At 40.7% G+C, this 19,165-nt stretch overlaps 1 protein-coding gene across 1 annotated transcript in view; it reads right to left on the bottom strand.

Moving 5' to 3' along the window:
• Positions 1-19,165, bottom strand: part of ITSN1 (intersectin 1 (SH3 domain protein)) — a 118,328-nt gene that overhangs the window by 70,330 nt on the left and 28,833 nt on the right. The window contains exons 9-16 of the mRNA XM_004675528.2: positions 18,875-18,938; positions 16,120-16,257; positions 14,051-14,166; positions 13,112-13,374; positions 11,322-11,471; positions 11,095-11,235; positions 9,314-9,401; positions 9,025-9,164 (exon numbers count right to left, since the gene is read on the bottom strand). Of these exons, the coding sequence (XP_004675585.1) occupies positions 9,025-9,164; positions 9,314-9,401; positions 11,095-11,235; positions 11,322-11,471; positions 13,112-13,374; positions 14,051-14,166; positions 16,120-16,257; positions 18,875-18,938 (1,100 nt within the window). The remainder of the gene's footprint in view (positions 1-9,024; positions 9,165-9,313; positions 9,402-11,094; positions 11,236-11,321; positions 11,472-13,111; positions 13,375-14,050; positions 14,167-16,119; positions 16,258-18,874; positions 18,939-19,165) is intronic.

Below are 19,165 nucleotides of genomic sequence, written 5' to 3'. Positions count from 1 at the left end.
TCAAATGTATCTTTCCCCCCTACTTTAAAACTTCATCTTTGAATGTATAGAACAGGTTCAGAAAGGGTAACCTGCGGCAACCAAGTATAATTAGAAGTTACTAAACTAGCAACAAAGAAACCTAGGTTCTAATTCCAAGTCCCAGACACAGGCCAGCAGCTGATTCAGAGGAGAAGACTTTCAGGGTTTCTTTTAGCATTAAGAACTTTTAAATTCGTAGACACTATTTATCATCTAAATAGTGTTCTTTCAGCGTCTCTTTTACTTAGGGTTTTATTCTTATCACAGAAATAAACCAAAAAGGTATACCTAGAAAGCAAAATAACTGAGCTGAAATTTAAAAGGAGTAAGAAATAAGAGAGGAGGAGACTATTTTAATTTGATATTCAGGAACATTATCATTTATTTTAAAAGTTCCCCCTTTGTAATATCAAGGGAGGTATTCATCTATTTAAAGGAATTACCAACCAGTACTGCCCACGCAGGCACTGGCCAATCAGGACAGGCGCTGGCCGTGACGTACAGCGGCCGCGCAAACCTGGGTGCAAAGAGTTTTTCATTTTACCAAAGAAATACACTCGCTGCGTCTTTCCCTTCTGCAACCAGGCTCTAATGCTGGTTGTTGATTGACAGCTAAAAAATTAATTACCAGAAACTAAGCGAGGGCAGAGGGAAGTAAAGCCAACAACACTGTGAAAAGCAAAAAAGGATGGAATTAAAGAATCTACAAGAAAAACTCCGGCTAATTACAATTTTAAAAATAATGGTTAAAAGTACCTAATATACGAAATAAGATATTTAAAATGCTTAAAGCACTTAATTTTTGAACACTGCTGTATCAGGCCAGGCTAATTCTGCCTCTCTGGGGAACTATCTAAGTAAGCCGCAGCTTCAAGTACCTGTGAGGCAGGGGGCTTGCAGGAACCATGAAATAAAACATCTCCACAGGTAATAGAGGGCTCTGCATCTCAGGGTCCAGATCTGGGGACTGCAAAGCCTTCCCATTATTTCCTTCATCTAAGTCAAATACTGCTGAGATGCACAATCAATGGTGAGAAAATCATGATACTGCACAGAAATAGGCATTCTGAGTCTCCCTCAGACTCAAAATGGCATGAATCAAAATAAGCAGAAAATTAATTTTTTCTAAGCTAATACACTTAAAAAACAAAACAAAACTGAATTGTGAGAAGGCAGTCTACAGACTGCAGCAAACACCCCCACACCAGGCCGTCTCGCCTTCAGTCTCTATGCAGGCTGTGGAGACCTGTGCCCTGCCCCTGTAATTTTTAACAGTCGAAGAAACTCTAGTACAATTACAATTCAAGTGGCCTTTTCATTCCACCAGGCCAAGCATCTGTTGGATGACAAATCTGGTGTCATTATGTTCTTTAAGTTAGAAATGAAAGGGCCGCTGGGAAAAGGAGCAGGAAAACAGCACTTCACAGATGGCTTCACCTTTCCCTGGTAATCAGTCTGAGTCTGCAGGTTCTATTACATTTTGCCACAGTTGCTGTATCACAGCTAAGACACTAATGGAAGGAAGAGGCCACTACTACGAGTCAAACATCAGGTTCTCCTTCTGGAGGAAGACCTAACACTAACTCTTCCCCTAGCATCAGTAACAATATTCACATACGCATTGCCTGGGTACCTGCCTGGCGTATGGCATGGGCACAGCTTTTGCTGCCTTTTCTTCTGTGAATGCTATTCAGGGACTGACATTTTACTCTACGTGGAGTGCCACAATAACTACCATTTCCTGCAGAATGTAACAACTTACATAATAAACAGTAAGCAAGCCTGCAAGAAGGCTTAGTCAAATATTAAAGATTATAGGAAAAATAAAACTACTATAAAATGTGTAGTATATATAAAGATTTTGATCACCAGTGATATTTACAGAATTCAAAGACATAGCAGAGTTCCCAAACCAGGTACATGGGAATAAACCGTGGCACCATACAGCAGGAAATTACATGCAGGCTGGGCTGTCACTGAGAGCTGTTATTTGATTTTCAAAAGGGTTTTTGAGCAAACAGATCTAGAACCACAATAAGAAAATGATTGTTAATTAAGGATTGTCTTATATTAGTTAAGATACATGAAAATCAACTTGCTTTTAACTTTCTTCCTTTACTAAGAGGAAAAGTCACTTACTTCCCCCTAAAGAATTAAGATATTTGCACCATAAAACATCTTTGGACACCTATGGCAAACAGCCAAAGTATCTCAAAAGGAATATGCTTGACAAACTCAAGAAGATCCAGTAGTTCTGCCTTGAGAAAACACCCCCAAGTTTACCAAAGGCAGCTCTTCTTCTGCTGTGCAAGGGACAGAGAGTCACTGGGTCTAAAAAACTGTTTTGCCTTTATTTGGCCTTAGAGACACTAAAAAATAGTTGTATTGCATGAACTGACATTACTTGCAATACACATGCACCCCCTGAACAATCTGTATGTAGTGCTTTTTCATAAATACTACCCTGCATAGAAGCTTGTGAAGAGTGTAACACTAACTAGTAACAGGGGCTTAAAACTAGCAGTTAACTAGGAAATTCATTGTTAATTTGGTCGGTTAACCTTTTGGGTTTCTGCCTCAAGCGGTCTCTTGTGCAAGAGAAATATTAATGACTGAAGATTTGTGAATTCAACATTATAAATCAAATTAAAGCTGTTTAGAATACATCTCTTTTATCTGTACTAATTTCATGCTATTGTGTTAACTGACCTCACAGGAAATTGATGTGAGTACTGGCATCAGAAATTTTAGGTGTTCACTTTGTCTAAACCTAACACCTATGGGCAGTCAAAAGTAGAAATGCTTTATATAAATAAACATTACTTTATTGCTCACCCAGGGATATTATGTAGCACACAAAATCAGCATTTTTAAAAGGCCTTTTAGGTCTTAAAATATGGAAACTTATCCCAATTAACAATCTGTGAAGCAGATTGAAAGCTTTTAAAGAAATCAATCAACAAACTCCCTGAGGATAGAGCACCTTGCTCCTGCATAGAAAAACCTGAAAAATAACTACCACACAACATAAAAATTGTACCATCAGGCCCTCCCTGGTGGCGCAGCGGGTTAAAGCACAGCACAAAGAAGCTTAGGCCACTTCTGCATGAGTTCGATCCCCGCCTGCCCCGGAGGTGACCACATGGCGCGGCAGACCTCTCCTGACCCGCCCGCTGCTCCCCTCAGCAGTGTACTTCGTTGATCTGCCTGTTCTGCTCCCCACTCTGTCTCTGGTGAATCCTCTCACCCTCCACATCTCTGGCCTGACCCCAGTTCTGTACGAATAAATAAATAAATTAAAAAAAAAAATTGTACCATCAAGGTAAACTGATATGCCACAGAGTTATAAAATGTATTCATTCACAATGCATTCAAAGTGGGAAAAGCATAAAGAAAATACACTGACAGGCTATTTAAATTCTGAGAAGAGGGTATACCCATGTTTAAGGACATTGAAATACTGCTTCCACATATGATGTCAATATTCAACCAAACAGTAAGCCCAGCCCCAGGGCATCAATGACATAGTCACTGTCCTAAGCGCCCTGGGAGAGTCAGAGAAGAACGACAAGGCAGGAGAGAGAAGGTAAGAGAATAAATGACATCTATTAACTATTTTGAGTCTTGGAAGTAAACAGAAAATACTGTTCTACATACAAGGAATCTGTAAAGTTTCCACAATCACAAGTACATTGAACGAGAGTGAGAGTTTTATTACTTCTGTGCAGGAGAGATCTTTTCAAAAGGATCGTACAGCTAAAATTAGAATTTAATCTTGAACAAAGTAAGAGAGCAAACCAGGAAAGAGCCCAACATATCCCACTTAATATGACAAGCAAAGCTGTTGCTTGGATTCACAGTGATCCTCTCGCTGTCTCTGTGTCTCTTCTTTCTGGGTCTTTTTTTTTCCCTCATTGTTTCCCTTTGCAGCACCCCTCTCAACCTCCTCCCACACCCCAACTTCTCATTCTGTTCTTTACTTTTCTCCAGTTCTTTCCTTTTTTTCTCCTGGTTGCTAAACATTCTGCCTTTCACTGCCTTCATAAAGAAGGCGTCGCCATGAAAGGCAGGGTCTGCAACCAGCGCCTCAAAGCCTTCCTGAAGCTGACAACCTCAGCACACTCATTTCCACACAATTCAGTACACAGGAGTGGTTTTTAAGACAGGTATCATTACGGCCACAGGTAATATTTCTCCCATCCAAGTGCTAACCAGGCCCAACCCTCCTTAGCTTCCGAGATGAGACGAGATGGGCGCACTCAGGTTGGCATGGCTGTAGACAGGGTTTGTATTTCTAATAGCCCTTTGTATCTAACTTAAGGAGCATGGGCTTCTCATGTTCATTAAGAATATCGTTCTTATTTCTGAATTAGTTCTAAATACTCAGGTTTTTCGAAGAAATAGGTTGCATCCACTTTTGGAACAGCACTGATTACACCATCTCCCACACGATGGAAGCATGCAGGTATCTGGAGCTACAGATCCAAATGACGGCGTTGTCTTGCAAAGTTTTCTAGCCAGGTGGCAAACACAACGCTTGGCATAAGGAAAGACAAGCCGACTGTATACAGTCCCTTAACCAGCCTGCAGTCCAGAGCTGCCCCCGCCACACACAGTCTGTCGTGGGGAACGGCTGATTCGTACTCCATGGTTCATAGTAACTCATCATTGTTTACTTTTACAGACGGCTCTGCACGTCCAAGCCCACAGCAGCTCAGGCAGAGCACTCATCTGCAGGGAGCGGAGCACAGCAGGAGGGGTGTCACTCTCAGTCTGAGAGAGGTGCATGGCCAGGGCCCCTGCAGTCTGGAAAGCAGAGGGAGGGAGGGAAGAACGCACTACACGAACGCCGTGACGTGAGGACTTGTCAGTCACACTGACGAGCCGGGACAGGTCAGGCCTGCCTGGCACCGGAGACACGGCATCCAGCCTCTTGGCGACAGTGCAGCCTGCGCCCGCCCCGCCCCTCCGGCTGCTCCGCATCGTCTTCGTGGCGGCGCAAGGCCGCTGCCGGGCTGCGGCGGCACCGGCATCAGCCGCCCGCACTGCCAGAGGCGGGAAGTCGGCCCTATTCTCCAGAAAGTTCTCGGAAATGCTAATGGACATGTCAGAATAAAATCTGACACAAGACGTAACTCTATGCAAGAAAAACAATGCTCTTTGTCCTTCTGATATTGCAAAAAAGCGCCATTTTGATTTTACAATGAAATCAAGTAAAAAGGGAAAGCCATGGAGAGTAATTTTAAATTGTTTCTAGACTATGAATACAAGATCACTGATTTCTTAGCAGAAGAAAATACTTCTTGTAGAGAAAAGCAGAAAATTTGGAAAAATAAATCATTTGAACTGAAATTACCTTCAGAAGTATTAGTTCATGTTGGCAATAGTTACTCAGAGAGTAATTCAGGTCAAATCACTGATCAAATATTTCATCTGGTCATCAAGAAGCAAAGACTGTTTCTATAAAAGGCAGCATGAACACAGAGGCTGCCGGCAGGGGCCTCAGCACAGCAGCATCTCTACCTTGGGCACCACTGTCCCCCGGTGAGTTCATCTGCTGTAGTCAGATTAGAGTCCTGCTTCCTTTCTCAAGCGCTTCTTGATTTGGGATGATAAATTGGATCCCATCTCTGTGCTGGGGTCACTTTTGGAATATCACATCTATGAGGTACATGTCTATTTAATAAGTCCATGGGAAAGTAGCCTTTTCTAGGAAAAAGAAGGAGCTCTCAAGGTAACACCCACCACTCCAGACACCTGAATTTGGACTCATTTTACAACACCTAACCATAATTAAAAAGTGCCTTATGACTTTACTATATTGCCAGCCACATGAAACAAACTGCCTGTTGATCTGGCTGAAAAAGTAAATTTTTCCCCTCTTTAATGGTTGAGGACTTCCATCATTGATTATTAGATTGTGGGTGAGGAGGCAAGAATGTCATCTTCCTGAGTAAGGAAAACTACAAAGACCCTCCAAGGAACAGTGATCCTAGACTATAGACTACAGATGATTGAATCAGAAAGCAAAATAACGGTAAGACACATCTAGTCTCTAACCTCTCTCTTGTTCCAAAAAGTAAAAACACTGAGGCTCCCAGGTTTGTCTTCTCTCTCAGACTCTGCACTAAGGGAGGGGGCCATTATTCCATGCATGACCTTGTTTTATACCTAAGGAACGAGACATGATTGGACCGTGAAATCAAAATGAAAAGTAACCTTGCAACAAAATAAGTGAGAAATGGTTTTTGCTAAATGTAATCCTCGTTACAAAGACTGTCATTGAATATAGATGTGATGGTCTGGCTAACGAACTTTTAAATTTGTACCCCACAAGGTACTTCCTTCCATGTCTCCCCACGAGCCCACAGTGAGTAAATAACACTTTCTTTTTCTAGGTGAAAAATCAACATGGATATAAAATAAATGTGCTAAGTCCTAATTTCTTTCCTATATGCTCCGGCTGGTCTCCTTTAAGGAGAGGGGCATTTGGGATTTAGCAAACTCACACCATCAGACTAGACTGCGAGAGGAATGGCCAACCCCCTCCAGCAAGACAGGAACGATGTTTGCATCGTAGTGTGGGTGCCATGGAGCTGCTGCAATGCCCAGAGAAGTACGAAGAAATCCCAAGGGCCTCTTGGTCTATCTTACCACACAAAATTTACAGTCATTAATGAACATAGGTGGTAAGGTCAGGAAGGAAACCTGCATGTTCCCAGCGTGCCCACGAAAGTAGGCAGGAGAGCGTCAAGATGTAAACTGTAAGTCCGCCTTAGAGCTGTCTCAAGTTATAAATCTTTCAGCTCTTCAACTAATGTTGTCTGTGTTGTTTTCCCTAGTTTTGAGAGGTTATGGGAAATAACAGGCATAAGGCAACATAACATAATGAACTTGTAACTTTAATGAATAACTCAATGGCTAAGTCCTAACTCAGTAGCTACACTGGCTTGTGATTTGTTTTTATTCTCTGCAGTAACTTAAATTTAAATAATGGAGTCAGTTTAAACTTAGTAATAGAAAACCAAAATTAAAATTAAAACAATTATTCTTTTAAAAATAAGTACATCTGGGCCCTCCCTGGTGTCGCAGCGGGTTAAAGCACAGCACAAAGCAGCTTAAGCCACTTCCACATGAGTTCAATTCCCGCCTTCCCTGGAGGAGACCACATGGCACGGCAGACCTCTCCTGACCCGCCCACTGCTCCCCTCAGCAGTGTACTTTGTTGATCTGCCTGTCCTGCTCCCCACTCTGTCCCTGGTGAATCCTCTCACCCTCCGCATCTCTGGCCTGTACCCCAGTTCTGTACAAATAAATCTTTAAAAAAAAAAAAAAATAAGTACATCTGGCAAAAGGACTGGTGCAATAAAGGGGCCAGTAGCCTTTGCCTAAGCCACTCTCTAATATGAGACTGTTTAATCGAAATCTATTCATAAAATCTATTCTATTTCATAAAATCTGATGAAATAGCTGAGTGACTGATGCCACACTTTTAGGGTGTTCTCTTTAGCAAGCTAGAGCAATTCAATAGCCAAAATAACCCATAACCGCCTAGGCATTAGTCCAAAATCACCCAATAGAATATCATTTTCTAATTCGTGATGCTTGTTTTGGAAGTTAAATTTCTAGAAAAAGGAATGTTAAGATTTAGGCAGAAATCTGGACTACTGCCTGGCTTCGAGATTCCTGAGTAGTTTCTATTCCAAGAGACTCTTTTAAAAAGCACTGTAAACTCGCAACAGCATCATATTCTTTTTGCCTGAAATAGTGACAAGTCACAATGAAGAGTTTATGTGAACATTTTTATGGTACTTCTCGGAGACAAGAGAATTCACAGCTGTGCTTGCAATGCTTATGCACCATACATCACCTGCATACACATACAGAACACACACATAGTGCACACAGACACATACACACAATGTAAGCATGAAGCAAAATGAAGAAAAACACTACGTTGGCCCAAACAATATTTCCCCTAAGAGTACTTTCCTGGAATTGTACAAATGAGAAAAGTTCATCACCCACTCCTCCAAAACAAACACCACAAATACCTCAAACTCAGACGTCTAGACAATTTGGCCTAAAATCTCATTCACAAGGCCACTAAAATTCTGAAGCATGCTTTCTAATCTTTTCCTGGTTTTAGGAGTAAAGAAGAAGGCTTTTACTTTTTCCTAGTGTCAAAAGCTAAATTGGCCTCAATCTGTTAAAAGAGAATCTCAGTTGGAAAAGGAAAATGAGTATTTGGGAAAGCGTAAAATCCCCTAGCTTATAAGAACATAGATCAAGACTGCAGTACCTACTCGAACTTAAAAGTTGTCACCTAAATCATTGGTGACAGGAAATAAAATGTTTGCGTTCTGGCTTTATTATAGGATAGGCGTGAACACTCTTAAGATGATAACGTTCGGTGAAGCTAAATCCTAAGCCCCACAGCAGAAGAGGCTGTGATCCATCCACTTTCCCACTGCAAAACACTCTGGCCTTTTCCTGAATTTTCTGTGTGACAAAACCATTTCTGCCATGGAGACAAAAGTCATTATTCCATTAGACAAGAAAAAAAATTTAACGTGAGGTAACAAGCTAAAGCTGTACAATCAAAGCAAAATCTTGAAGGCAAGTGGCAGAAATACTCTTGGCATTTGAAGAGAAAGCGGTTCCTTTTTGGTAGTGTTCCCAGAAGGTAAGAAAGATGAAGCCTGCTTTTGGTGCCCAGCTTGTGGTTATCAACAGACAAAAGGATGGAAAAGTGGAACAACTGAATTTGGGTTTTAGATAGCTGCCAGACTGGGGCCAGTCTCTCAGCCTTAGTTTATAGAGGCCAGACACCACTTCGCATTTCAGATGGTGTGGCGCTCACCTATCAGTGGGAAAGCTTTCAGAAAGGCTGCCAAGCCGGCATAATGACGCCGTGCTGCATGCGGTCAGAGACTAACTCATCTAGCCAGCTAGAGAAACTAAAGGGCAGGGCACCCAAGGAGGCATGCACAGAATCGTTACCTTCAGCTGGTTATTGAAAATATCGATCTCCTGCAGCTTGGATCGGGTTTCTTTCTCAACTTCATCCAGCTGATCCCGTAGCTGCTGCCGAGCCAGTTCTTTCGCTTCTAAGGCTCTTTTGAGTGTAAGAAGTGAATCTCCTATTTTAAAACAAACAAACAAGGGAAAAAGCCACTGCGAGACAAGAAAAACAAACTGGCAGGCAGGAAAACTGGTGTTTATAGATCTTGTTTCACTTGAGGAAAGTCTGGTTGGTCAAAAGGGACAACTTGAAAACTAAAACACCTACTATGCAGGCTGTTTTGCTGGACTTGTTTCAGCTGGTCATTGAGTATCTGCTTTTCTGGAATAAGTCTTCCAAGCATTTGCTGAGACTCCTAACAGGACAAGGAGGGAAATGATTAATGAGTGGCTGAAGGAGGAAACTACCCGATCCAGATTCAAGGCCGAGCAGACAAAAGTCAGTTTTCTGGGTGCTCACAAATTACTAGTCTCATCCCCAATCCTAAGCAGGAAAACCACACTGAATCACCAGTGGGGGCAGCTGGTTCTCGAGAAGGAATTATCTGTGTGCCAAATGCTTTTCATTAAAAGACTAGTCACAGCTAACTTGATAGCTCATAGGTTTTGTTGCCTAATAAATAAATTGTAAGTGCAACTCAGCCAAGAAAACAAAATACTGAATGTTGAAGTGGCCAAAAGCCACCAAATGCCAGCACGGGACGCTGTTGTGTGTGAAGGAAGGGTCAGCAGTTTAAATAGGAATTATTCATTCTTTTCTAGGGCTAAACAGAGGCTTACCATATCCCAGAAGTGGGAAGCAGAAACCAAGAAGAGGTTTTTAACAACCAGAATCTTAAGTGGCATGTGTTTTCCACCATCTGGAATGGGTCTACAAGAAAGTCGAGCCTACTTTTTTATCAGACATAAGAGAACAGCTAAAACCTCACTTTGCATATAGCTGTTTGGTATTTTCATGGGGGCTCCTGCACAATATTTGCTTAAGTTCAGCTGAAATGATACAGTTTCCACACACTTTATAAAACAACTAACTTTCCAACCTTTAAGAAGAAATAATGTATTTTTACTTTGACTTGAAAGAAATATCTCTATATCTTGCTTTTTAGTGAGAAGAAATAAAAATGTCATAATTAAAAATTTCCACCACAGGCTGAGAATTAGTTCTTCCAGAGTAACTTTCATTAGCTACCTGATGTGTGATAGATCTTCATGTATGACATATCTGAATAGTAGAGATTTAGCTCAATCGAGAGGCTCTAGAAGTATCTTCCTATATGTGTAATACATACCTACCTCCCCAAAATCTACACAAAACAAAAATCTACAGGTCAGACTGTTTCCCCAAGAGGTAGTCACGGAGTTCCTCTTATTCTCATCCCTATGAGCCAATCCTGAACCAAGACTATGAAGTATCAAGGCAAAGCCTGACGTAGATAACTAAGATTACTTAATCACATACATATTATTTGTAAATGCCAACTTAAGTTTCTAAGATTAAGTCAAACCTGTGTGAAGGGGGACCTGGCTCATTTGCATAGCAGCTTCTGTTCATTCCAGAAAGGAAGGGAGCCAACATATCATATCTATGATGTACCTGGCTTTCTTGAAAACATGTATTATTTTCCCTTTCACTACTTTTTTGAGAAACCCTGACTTATATTTTATTACCAATAACTTAACACACTAAATTTCAATTGTAAATATGAAATATGTGTTTAGTCATGAGGTACTCAGTGAGATAATAAACATATGTCTCACTCTACAGTCTCACTCCTTCTGTCCCCCGACAAACAGAAGTCAAGCTTCTTGAAGGAGCCTTCTCATCTCTGCTCATCTTTGCAGGTCTCATTGCCACAAGAGAGCCTGGCCTGGCACACAGCAGCGCTGGTGAATGTGTGCTGAGTTTGTTTACATGACTATCTATTTTCCAGCGAGGAACCTTCACTTTTTATCTTGGTTTCAGGATGGATGCTTGATTCTTGTTGAATAAATAAAATGAATAAGAGAAAATACGTAAATTTAAAGCTTTCCGGGGACTTAGGTGTTCACCTGTAATTGTTGCTGCAGATGGGTGATCTCAGCAATTCTCAGCTCCCTAGATTTGTTTGTGCTCTCAATTTCTTGCCTTTGGGTGGTCAGGCGACATCTGATATCTTGAAGTTTCCCCTCTAGTTGATGCTTTTTATCATTCTTTAATAAATGGAAGATAAGAGGTATTATCACTTTTTGTGGTTCAGTGTTAATGTATCCCCAAAGCATAATCAAACTTTACTTACTAGAGCTTCTAATTCAAATTCCAAGGTCTTTTTCTTTGCTTTCAGTACAACTATGTCCTCTTGCTCTTTATTCCTTTGATTCAGTAGTTCTTGTCTTCGATTCCGTTCCCATTCAAGTTGCCGTTGCCTTTCAAGTTCTCGCTTTGCAGCCTGGGACGTACATAAAGAGGTGACTTATTAGTTTTTCCGTTCTTACACAATGTAATGTCTCTTGTCAACATAACATCTAGTGAGTCTTTTCTTGTAGGTTTAAAGTATTATTAACATCACAAGAAATTATAATACAGTATTCCTTCTATAAGACAAGGAGTATTTTCAAAGGCTATCACATTTACATGAGATGAGAACAGACAGGATTGTTTCACTGCTAGAATTTGATTCTTCATGCCTTTAAGAATGTTTAAAGTGCAGTAAAACTGCTGTTTCATTTTTATTCTTAGAGAACAAGGAAAATGTCTTTAATCTACCAAAATTAAACCAAACTCCCCAGAAAAACATACACACAAAAAAAAGCTTTCTTTCATCAAGAGTAATTATGATTTCATCCAGCAAATGAAAAATTGCTTATCTTTTAAAAATTTATGACCCATCCAAGTACTAACCAGGCCTGACCAGAAAGAGAAAGAAAAATACCAGATGGTTTCACTCATAGCAGGAGTATAATGGACCAGGCGAGAAAATGACAAGAATAATGAACAGCCATATACCAGAGACATTTCGTGGGGGTCGAGTGGGGAATGGGATCAAAAATGGGGGGGTAGGAAGGGAAGTGCACGGGACTGTGGTGATGGCACATGGGTGACTTGGTGATGGGATACCTGTGGGGACTACAATTGAGATAGAAAAAAAAATGTAAAATAAACTTATAAAAAAAAATTATGACCCAGTCTTTCTAATTTTGTCATAGAAGATGCTATGATTCCTCTGGCCATGTCAGGTCTCTTCAAAGTTGACACTAATGTCAGGTGGTCAAGTACTTGTTGGTACACCTGAGATTCCTTATTGTACTGTAATTGGTTCTCCTTGTCTGGCCTCCAACTACACTGGAAGGCAGATGGAGAAGCCTGGCACGTGGTAAACTATTAAATCAACATCCAAGTAAATCAATATCCTATTTTTTAAACACCAAAAGAAGAGAGGGTTGACTAATTTTTTGGTTGTTCATTTTGAAAATTAAAATCATGTTAGTATCTCTGTGTCTACAGGCATTTGTGGCTACAAGTATTCTCAAGTAATCATCAGATGATGAAACCCAAGTATTACTATTTAATAAAGAAAAATGCCCCATTTTTAAGATACACTTCATTCAAAATGAGAACCACGGCATTGCTATGAAAGTTCACAGCAACATTATTCATAATAGCCCCAGAATAAAATAACCCCCATGTCCAGCAACTGATTAATGACAAAAAGTGATATATCATCAAAAAAAGGAAGAAGTATTGATTCATGCTACAACTGGGATGAACCTTTACAATATGCTGAGTGCAAGTCAGACACAAAAGGCCACACGTTGTGTGATTTCAGCTATGCAAAACATCCAGAATAGGCAAACCTCCAGAGACAGAAAGTAAATAGACGGTTGTTCAGGGTTAGGGAAAAGAAAATAATTGCTGCATGAGGAGCTTTTTATGGGGTCTGGAAAATGTTTTATCACTAGTGGTGATGGGTGCACAATGTGTGAATATACTACAGCTACTGAACTGTAAGGAGAAAAGCAGCCATCTGAAGATGGCTGGAGGCGGCAAGATCTCATGCGCCAATTTAGGGGTCGCTCCACAGCTGCTCACCTCTCTCCTTTCAATTTCTTTCCTCCTCTCCTCTTCTCGCTGACGCTCCAGTTCCCGCTGCTTTTCCAGCTGCTTCTCCAGCTCCAGTTGTCTTTTGCGCTCTTGCTCCTGGCGCTCTCGCTCCTTCCTCTCCTGCTCTGCCCGCTCAAGCTGTGCCAAGCGCTCCTGCTCTTTGCGCTGCTGCTCCAAGAGAGCTTGTCTTCGCTTCTCCAGTTCCAGATTGCCACGCTCAAAATTCTCACGCTTCTTATCTTCAAATGTTACTTAACCACAAGAAACAGGACAGAAAATCAGGATTTTCAACATACTATTTTCAAAGGGAAAAAGTTGACCTATTTGGAAATTGCAGTCTAAATGAAAACCTCGACACCCACCCCAAGTGTCTCCTGCTGTGCCCTTATGTGTATTTAACAGAGACTGACTCCAAATACTTTCATTTGCTTCTTAGCATCAATTACTATCATTAGAAATTCACAGCCACCTTAGGATATTTTAATAGTATGATGGAATTATTGGTATAAATGAGGATTGTTAAAATAGGCTCAGTGAATTTAAAATAGTTTCCTGTAATGAAGGAGTTTTTATAACAGCATGAGAAAAGTACAGGTGGTGATTTTACATTCTCTTTCTGTATTGGTGCTCACCAATTTGGAATGTTTCATAGATAACACAACATTTTATTAGTAAATAATTCAACTTAATTGAAATACTTCAATTTCAATTTAAAAATTAAAACAAGGTGTGTTAGCAAAGCACATAACACCCTTATTTCATTGCAAATATTCAAATTCAAAGACATACTAAAAATGACTCCTGACTAAGGTCAGTTAAATAAATACAGTAAGAAGGTCAAAAGCTACATTTATTTTTACTATTAGCTTTGCCTTCAGGATAAAAAATCTCTAGTAAGATATAACTCAAGTACAGAGACAGTCTTACCAGGTAATTTTTTTTCTAGCTGTTGCTGTTCATCTTCTAAGGCAGGTTCTTCTGGTAACCTCTGATCTACCGATGATGAGCTTACAACAGATATACCACTGCCAGATCGAACTCTTCTGCAGTTGTCGGGGGCAGGGCAAGGAAGAAAAGAAATGAAATCGGTCCCATAAAGGGGTCTAGGTAAAACTGAGCCAATTACAGGAAAAGATTTGTGAAGTATCTTTGTTATCATGGGGCAAATTTCATTTATACTAAGGAAAGGACAAAGATTTGGTCCTTTCAATTCAACAAAGAACTCTTTAAAAATAAACATCACTGAGATTTAAAAAATGCATAAAGTGAAGAATGGTGTAAAAAAATGAAAACTATAAAAACAGTAAATCAGCATCCCCCACTCCAGGTGCTCAGTTTGTTCCCACCAGCAGCAGCAGGCCGGCTCCAATGGCCCAGGGAGCTAATAAGCCTAAATGGCCAGAACTGTGCCTGATGTGCAAGTGTTTGCTGCTGTTGTCACTGCTTTCTTGTGGTATTTTAAATTCCTCCAGAACTAAATTTCTCCAAGGGAATATAAAAAGCTCAGCTCTTACCACCCCGAACCTCTGGCCTGCACCCCAGTTCTGTATGCATAAATAAATAAATCCTAAAAATATATATAGCAAGAAACCATAAAAAAAAGTTCAGCTCACTGAACGTCTCTTTTCCCTTTACACAGTCTCTCCACTCAAACTCTCAACAGTCCCATGAGACATTTTCACCTTATAGTTGTGAAAACAAATCACCTAGTTTACCCCTTTCAAGCCACTAACCTGGCTCTTCTAAACTCATCTCTTTATGATGCTTTTTTAACATCTTCCAGGGTCATGTCTCCCAGGGATTCCCACAGGACTTTGGAGAAAAACATCCCAGCTACTAATTTATCCCACAGCCACAGTTTTCTCATTTTGCTCCTGGACGCTGACATGCTGACAGTGATGGCTGCACTTCTCTTACTTTATGTAAGTCAGTCTTCAGAGCTTTTTGATGTTTGAGCAATTAAGACAGAGTTGTTGTGCTTTTCCTTAATGTGAAAGGTTTTTAATAGAATTGATGTGCATAAAGAGAGAGGAAAGAATTTCAAATAATAGTTTCCCAACAAAACTCCAAAAATTACCCATCCCCTCAGGGGTAAATGCCCCAGCCAAAGAGGGTTGGCACCAAAGAGGCTTGGGGTTGCTGCAACCCAGAAGCTTGCCACATCTAATGGGCCTTCTGGCAGAGAACCACAAGAAAGGGGTTAGGCAGACCCCAGAAAGCTGGGACAGAAGGAAAGATTGCAAGTCCAAACCACACCACATAATCCTCCACCAGGTCAAGATAACAGCTGCCATGGCCTCTGTCAGGGATGGGGAGCAGCCCCTTTCTTCCCCATGTCTCTCCTCCAAGTTGTCTCTACAGGTCTGTCCTCCCTGCGTCTCCTGGAAATGTTTATCTGTGTCTCTCTTTCTTCATGCTCAGAAGCTCTCACTGTCTCAGGTTAAAGCCTCGAGACCCAACTGTCTGGGAGAACAAGGGGTGTCTGCATGGCACTGGCAGGCAGGACATTCCAGTCACTGTAATTCACTCCCACCGGACCTTGTCTAGTCTCTCACATCCCCACTGGGACTATATTTCAGACCAGGAGCATTTCATTCTCTTCCTGACGATAAGTAACTTCTATATTGCCAGCATTTTGTTACCTCTGGAATGTAAGTGGATATAGACTTTACAGACAGAATCTCCTTGCTTTGTTTCCACATATAGTTTGAAATAATTTCACTTTATTTGCTATTAATTTCTGATGAGTTTCAATTATACAGATTGGTGCAAAAATCGCCAACCTTTTGATGTTTTATTTGATTTACACAAATACTTTAAAGGACAGAACAGGCTCAAGATTAATGCAGAAACAAGATAAGATTTTTTTGAGTTCACGGATATTTCATTCACTTGCCAGAAATAAATATGGCTGCACGATGAGTATTAATAGCCAACCAAGTCATCTGGAATTTATGTCTCAGCACATAATCTCCCGAGAGCCAAATGCTCCTTACCTGAAGGAAGGTGGGATGTATTCTGGGGGCAGGACGGGTGGCAGGGGCTGGCCAGACATGGCAACATCAATTAGGTGCATAGCCAGGATAAATTCTTCTGCTGTGAGTTTTCCATCTTGATCAATGTCAGAAAGATTCCTATGTAACACAAAGCTAGCTGTGATCTGGCTTCATGAAGGTGCATGCTTGCTACTATTCATGAGTGATTTAAAGGTTCTAGTTTCTTACTCTGACTAGTCCAGATGAGTCTCTCTCTGTGCCTCAGTTTATTAAAATAGTAGCTATGTCATACTAATTTTGCCAAGATAAGATCACCCACGAAGCCAGAACAGTGTTCTGCACTCAAAAAGTGTTATCTATAATTGTAATATCCTGCAAGCCAATTAAGTGTATACCATTCCAGGAGTCTGTACACACCATGCTCAGCAAACCAGAGTTGGAGAGTCTCTATCAAACTGAATTCAGTCACTGATAATATGTAAATAAATGAATATGGCTATTTTAAAAACAAAACGCGGGCCCGATTCTGCTCCCTGGGCTTTAGCAGGTCTGCTAAGGTGGATCTTCATGGCCCCCAGCCAGAGTCAAGGTGTTTTTCCTTCTTGATCTCAGGATTAATCACAATTCTTCATAATACACTGGCCTAAGCAGCCAATTACAGTAAACAGATTTTTCTATCAAATCCAAGAATGTGGCTTTTATATTAACATCTCTGGAACAAAAGCTGCTCCCGAGAATGCCAAACGGACAGATGCTTCCTTGGGAGACTGGCCTTGCTCGTGCGTAAATCGAGAATCATTCTTAAATTGACACTTCCTCTGGTAGCACAAAATCATCCCCACCCCCTACCCCCCAGGTATCATTTCCACACCGGGACCATCACCCTTTAGACAGCTGCCAGTTCTAAAAGATATGCCCAGTTGTGCTCAGAGGTGCTCATTATGCACAAAACAGTTTCTCCATCACCCAAAGTGTCTTCACTTTGCGCCCAGCCCCTGGCAGCCACTACTCTCCTTCCCATCCCCTAGTTTTGCCTTCCCAGACACCAGGCATCCATTCTTACACAGAACAAACCGACACGTGGAGCCCCTGCCTCTCTTCCTTGCCTTCTACACTCCACCACAGGGCCTCTCAAAAGGCAGATAGAATTCTCATTTGTTCCCCTACCTCGCCTACTTGTATCTCATTAAAATATCTTTTCAGGAAAACAGGAGATATTCTAGGAGGAGATGTCTCAGGTATCTTTTCCAAAGAGAACAAATTACCATGAGAAATGTTTTACATAAACATTTCAACATATTCCAGTATCGTAACAACCTACATCAATGTTAGACCTTTAGTTAGTATATTTCAGAAGGTCCTAAGATACTAGTATATACTCACACTTAAAGAGGTCTGGGCACGTCACCGACATGGATGTTTAGTGGCTTGTCTTTTGTTACCAGCATTCTATCCCAGGCACCAGGAAGTGAAGAAAGTATGTCTACAACTTAGCCAGTCATGCAGCAACCCTACCAATGTGACTTGCCACAAATTTAAAAAGCTAGCACGTGATCATAGCAGACCAAGTTTATTATCCAGGTAGAAGCAATGGGCAATGTGTAACAGAGACACAGTCTCCAGAAGAAACCATCTGGTTAGCACTGGAATGCAAGGAATCCTGCAGGAGCAAGCAATGCTCACCAGTGGGCTGGAGAAGCACTGCAGAACAGAGACATTTATATGTCTCCTGATCAAGATGCAGTTTCATCTCTGATGAGGCACTGCTGAGTATATATGCAATTGCACACATTTATAATATGTACTTTATATGTATATTCTATACATACACACAGATATGTAAGTAAATAAAACCTGAACCTGAGGGGTTGTGCTCAAGCAAGAAAGACTCATTTTGTAGCCCCAGAACACTTGTCAATTTCTGGGGACATTTCTGACCGACAAAAGTGGGAGTGGGGATCTTGCTCCTGCATGTGGCAGGACGAGTCAGAGGTGAGACTGACCATCCTACAGCACACAGGACAGCCCCTCACAACAATGACCTGTCGGGCCCAAAACGTCCACAGTGCCGAAGTGAGAACCTTGCTGTGGATCAACTTATAAGAAATAGAGGCATTAAGTTAGCACCATAAGGATACAATCATTAAAGGTTAGACTGCAAGAAACTATAGAACAAAAGTTCGGGATTATTAGGGGAGGGAAGAGTAGAGAATACAAGAGGGTAATTTATAAAGCCTAATTGTTACAAAAGTATAGGCTTATTTCAGTTGATTTTGAATAAATCAACTCTAAAAAATTATGAGAACCTAAAAAATTTATGTAACATATATTAACTTAAGGATAAGGATTGCTATTGAACTTTTAGGTGAACTAATTGGTATTATGCTCGTGTTGGGGAAACAAACGTACCTCTTTTAGAGAGATAAGCTGAAACATTTATTGATGAAAATGATAAAATGACTGAAATTTGGCTTTAAATGATTGCTAGGGAGGAGGAGAGAGGCAAAAGTGGCTATGAATTGAGAATTCTGTAAGCTGTCTTTACTAATTTTTGAGAATTATATGAAATTTCTCTGCTTCTGTATTTTTCAAAATTTAAAGGGGAAATTTAAGAGAGGCAATCACAACTTACTGAAAACTAACTGCACACCACCTACCCCACTATAAATGACAGCATCAAAGACTCACAAGACCATGCTATTCTGAGAAATGAAGTTTCCATACTACACAAACTAAGGAACTTTTCATTCCTTACCAAATCGATGCCAGCTGAGCCTGTGGTAGACTTGACTGCATAAGAATAGTTCTTGCTTGGGGACCTAAACAAAAACCAGGGGAAAGAATGTAATGATGAGTCAGCAAATTTCCACTGTTCAAAAAAGACGCTGGTGCTGGGTGATCTCACACAATCAGTGCTTTATCTTTTGTTTTTACTAAAAATATTTGGTCACTTCTAATCAGTTACTGATGGCATAATAAAATAAATCTAGCTGACACTTAATCTAAACATTTAAAGTAACTCACTGAGGGATAATCTACCACATAC

Source organism: Condylura cristata, unplaced genomic scaffold (genome assembly GCF_000260355.1).
Source record: "Condylura cristata isolate star-nosed mole 26May11 unplaced genomic scaffold, ConCri1.0 scaffold00003, whole genome shotgun sequence".
Lineage (NCBI taxonomy): Eukaryota > Metazoa > Chordata > Mammalia > Eulipotyphla > Talpidae > Condylura > Condylura cristata.
This window is presented reverse-complemented; position numbering and strand designations above follow the sequence as displayed.